Source organism: Otolemur garnettii, unplaced genomic scaffold (genome assembly GCF_000181295.1).
Source record: "Otolemur garnettii isolate 467f Iridium unplaced genomic scaffold, OtoGar3 scaffold00161, whole genome shotgun sequence".
NCBI lineage: Eukaryota > Metazoa > Chordata > Mammalia > Primates > Galagidae > Otolemur > Otolemur garnettii.
The window spans coordinates 2,765,348-2,769,885 of NW_003852556.1; the positions used below are offsets into that span (position 1 = coordinate 2,765,348).

General features: G+C 45.0%; 1 protein-coding gene across 1 annotated transcript in view; it reads right to left on the reverse strand.

Annotated features, from left to right (window-relative positions):
• The window catches only part of COL4A2 (collagen type IV alpha 2 chain), a 172,023-nt gene that overhangs the window by 56,032 nt on the left and 111,453 nt on the right, over positions 1 to 4,538 (reverse strand). Inside the window, 2 exon segments of the mRNA XM_023519194.1 lie at positions 395 to 430; positions 2,725 to 2,826. Of these exon segments, the coding sequence (XP_023374962.1) occupies positions 395 to 430; positions 2,725 to 2,826 (138 nt within the window).

Consider the following 4,538-nt stretch of genomic DNA (forward strand, 5'->3'; position numbering starts at 1 on the left):
GACCCAAGGGAGGCCACCCCAGGCACAGTGGTGGCCTCGACCCAAGGGAGGCCACCCCAGGCACAGTGGTGGCCTCGACCCAAGGGAGGCCACCCCAGGCACAGTGGTGGCCTTGACCTTGACCCAAGGGAGGCCACCCCACTGGCTGGCACAACTTCATGTTGCTTTTATAAACTTCAAAAAACGCTGTTTCCTGAAGCCAGTACAAAAAAGGACAAAACTCTAAAACAGGTTTCTGGAAAGAAAGATTAAGAGTAAATGCTGCCAGTTTCTGGCTGCAGACAAGTGGGTGAGGAAGCAGGAGGGCGCTGGGGACACGGCACCATGCATCATCCCAGGAGGAACGCCCGTGGGGATGACAGGTGGGGGGGCAGGTTTCCACGACTCGACTCACCTTTATCCCTGGTTCTCCCCTACTGCCTTTCTCACCCTGTGGAAAACATGAGAAATGAGAAGCTCTAGTTAATTTGATTGTGGTGATGTTTAAAAATTGCTTAGGATTTACGACAGGAGCTGAAAAGGACTGAAACTTCAAACAATCATCATAAATTCACTGTGAAAAATGAATCCTCAATTTTGCAGCTTCAAAATTCAAAGGGCAAAAAATGCATTCTAGATTTTCACAAGATAAGAGAAATCATGTATTATTTCCTCGTATGACAAGAAGGTCTGGCTTTTCTGGCTGAGGCTTTCTTTTCACCCTCTGCAGTTCCAGGCTCACATTAACAGCAAGTGGTCAGGAAAAAGCTCTCATGGAAATATTTGTTTTGAGTAAGATATTATCAGGACGGTCCTCTGAGAAAAAGATGCATTTGGAACACATTAAAACACAGAGGAAAAATGCCTTTAAAAGCAATGTCAGTTCTGTAGGATTCCCCGCCCCCACTTCTCTTTATCTAAAATGGTGAAATGCAAAACTACGGACTCTTTGTCCCCAGTGCCCCAGGTGGGACCCCTGCAGCTCACGACTGCCCCCTGCAGGCCAGCCTGGGCCAAATTCTCTTCCGTTGCATAAAAGGAAGCAGAAATGTGGGCCCCTCGGCAGGGCTAAGGTGACCAGATTTTAACTTTGGTGAAGCGGGACACCATTGATGGGGGGCGGGGCCTGACAACAATGCAAACTTTGATAAGCAGTTCTCAATAATCACTTCTGAACAATTATTTGTTATTATTACAGTTTAACATTATAAAATTAACAAAAATAATATAAAACTCATATCCTGGCGAAATAGCCACATGGCAGCTGAAAACCATATATTCCCTTCCTGTTCTCATGCCCGTTCCTACATTCTTTCCAAAGATTGGGACTTTTTTAAAACCCCGCAGGACATGGGACAAATTGTTAAAAATTGGGACTGTCCCGCCAAAAGTGGGACGTCTGGTCACCCTAGGCAGGGCCCAAATCTGCTCTGACCCCCACCACCCTTGGGATCCTCTCCTGAGACTGGACATAGGCCCTGCAGGCCATCGCCCAGGAGACTCTTGTCCACAGCCAGTCATCACTGGGGCCACAGCTCCTAGAGCTGATTCTGCCCTGAAGGCAGGGTCCTGCCTGCCCACTCCCACCCATAGCCCAGGACCCAAACCCATGAGGACAGACACTTGAGAGGTGGGAATTATGTTCCATTTGTGAAGATTTTCAGTCCTAACACAGAGGAACAGCAAGCCCAGGAGGACCCAGTGACCCGCCTGAGTGAGCAGGGACGGAGCCGCATCACCCCCGGCATGGCAGGCTGCCAGTTGCTATTCAGACTCAGAGTAAGTTTTACATCAAACAGAACATTAGTTGAATTATAGAGAAAGTGTCTGAAAACTGATCTTGAGCCAAAAGAAAAAAAGTTAAAGAAGTATTTCATATTAATAAAGAAGAAAAAGTGGTTTTTAGTTTGCAGAATACAACATTTTGCCCCGGTAGTTCCACGACTCTGGCTTGGAAAGACGATACATCCATGAACCTTTGTCCATGTTGGAGACTCTTGTACTTCAGGGTAGAATTGAGGCTTTTTAATGGATTCTCAGGCTGCTTCAAATTCGTTACAATTTTTAAGATGAGGGACTGATGAAATTCTTTCACTGTGAATCTAGGAACTGTCTGGAAGCATATAGAACATTCCAAAGGCCTACTTTGTTTTCAGGTGTAATTTGCCAATTTGGTGGTGAGGATTTTTCCACTTGGAATGTAACTGAATAAAATTATCCTTGTTTCTTTTCCTTTTTTAGTTTAGCTGTGAAAACAACTGGTTTTGCTGAAGCTGATACAGGGACCCTCCCCCCTAGGCACGCACAGGCTGCAGCACTCTCTGGGCTCTAGCAAGGTCCTGAACAAAGCAGCCTGAAAGGTTCTGGGTGGTTCCACCTGGAGTAGGGAGCGCACACCCTATTCCCTTCCCAGAGACCAAAACTCAAAGACCTGACCTTGCCCCCAGCAGAAGGACTGCAATAACACACTCATTAACTCTGAAAAGGTGTTTTTCCACCAACCAAGTCCTGGCCAAAATGTAATTCTCTAGACTATACATGCCCCTAGACAAAGGACACATGTGAAGCCTGCCCGCTCAGGTCCTTCCCTTTGCCAGAGCTCTGGTGCTTTTTACTCCTTCTGTAGTCCTTTCTGTCTAATAAAATCCTATCTTATCACTGATCTGCGCTCTGTGGGCTTATTCTTCAAATCCCTGAGACAAGGACCTGCTGAAGAAAGAAATTACAGTAACGAAGCCTCCTTACTTTGTACTGGTCTGGGAGGAAGGTGGTCTTCGTGGGCCCCACTATGGGGTGGTGGAGGTTCTCTGATGGGATCCCATTGGGTCCAGGCTGTCCTACGTCACCCTGTGTATTGGGTGGTAAAAGCACTCATCTTTACATGGAAAGGAAACTGTACAATGTGAATAAAAACATAATCCTGCCACAATACTGCTCTCTTAATTTTTGCATATTACTTACCATATATATATACCTATTTGAAATGTTATAATCCTAAAATAATCTTAATATGAAATTATTTCTATCCCGCAAATAATTGTACCAACGATTTCATTGGTAATCATTTAGAACTCACATACAAAGCCATGAGGCCTACTCACAATTTTATGCTGCATTTGCTTCTGTGGAATTAACTCCTTCCAATAAATTCCCACAAAGAGAAATTATCAGGTGGGAAGGTGAAATGTCTTTATGATTTTTGGCAGGTACTAACCACTCTTTTGCTTACCAAGGTTGGCACCCAGAAATACCTAAGAAATGAAAAACTACTTCATTGGTTAAAAGTGTTTTTGCATAACAATAAAACGGTCTTGAATGAATAGACCAAGATTGCTTTAATTTGCATCTTTACTGTTGGCAGAAAACACTCTGTCCTGACCAAGCAGGTAATGAAACCCACCTGTCCCCAACATTGCGGGGCAGAGACCCTGCCGGTACTCTGGCTCTGCCTCCCAGAGATTAATTAACTGGCACAAAAAGAACTGTCATCATCTTTTCTCCGCTATTCCTCCTATCAACTGCATGACGCATGCCTGAGCCCAGCCATCACATAAAGTGAATGGCAGATTGAGAGGACTGAGGTCTCAGTGCAGAGAGCGGCTGACCGATGTATTCTGGGCATCCGCAATGCTAACATCTTAAAATACCTAAAACTGTTCTTCTCCCTGTACCCAAAAGGGTCTCGATGATTTTATTAATAACTTGATAAGCTCACTGTAGATTATAAACATCAAATGCATCTCCCTTATATCTAATGCCACTATTCTCTCCTCCAACCAATGAATTCAGATTTTTCTCTTTCTTTTCTTCTGTTATTTCATTATATTTCACCGTACGGGGCTTTACATGTTTATGTGTTAGTATCTTCAATGTTTTCCTTTTATGATTTCATCTATGGTATTAATGCAAAGAATGAAGCCTTTCTTCCTCACACCTGAGCAGTACAGCTGACTACACTTAATATGCTGTTCACTCAAAAAGCAGAAAGGAAAACGCAGTGAAAATGCTCAAATGCTGAAGTCAAAGGGACAAGTTTTGTGGGGGGTACATGGGTTTCCTGTAACTGTAATGGGTTATGAATCTGTGAGGTTTGGTGTTGGGTCTGAGCACCGTGCTGGGACTTCGACACTTGACTGTTTGCTCTTCTGCAAGGCCCTGAGGTCTTCACATCTGGGCACTGCAAGGCATTACAGAAGCCATATGGTCCTTGTTCCTGAAGTCCAGCTAGTGCTGGCTCCTGAGGTCCCCTGGCCCCTGTTGTGGCTCCACGTCAGTCTTCGGCCTCATCACAGCCCTCTCTGTCCCCCCTGGACTGCACACATTGGAAGACACCTCAGGGGAACCACTTTACTTCTGAATGCTGCAGACGGGCTATGTTGAGTTGAGGCCAGGGTAGATGGCTCACATTCTCCATCATTGATCCCTATTCACTAGAGCGTGTTCGATAACTTGGTACCTTACAATGCTTATTTTCCTTTGCAGAAGGTCTGTTTGTAGGTCACCTCAAGGACACAGTATAACATTTAGCCATCAGCAGGCTCTGTCTCCTCATTGCTACA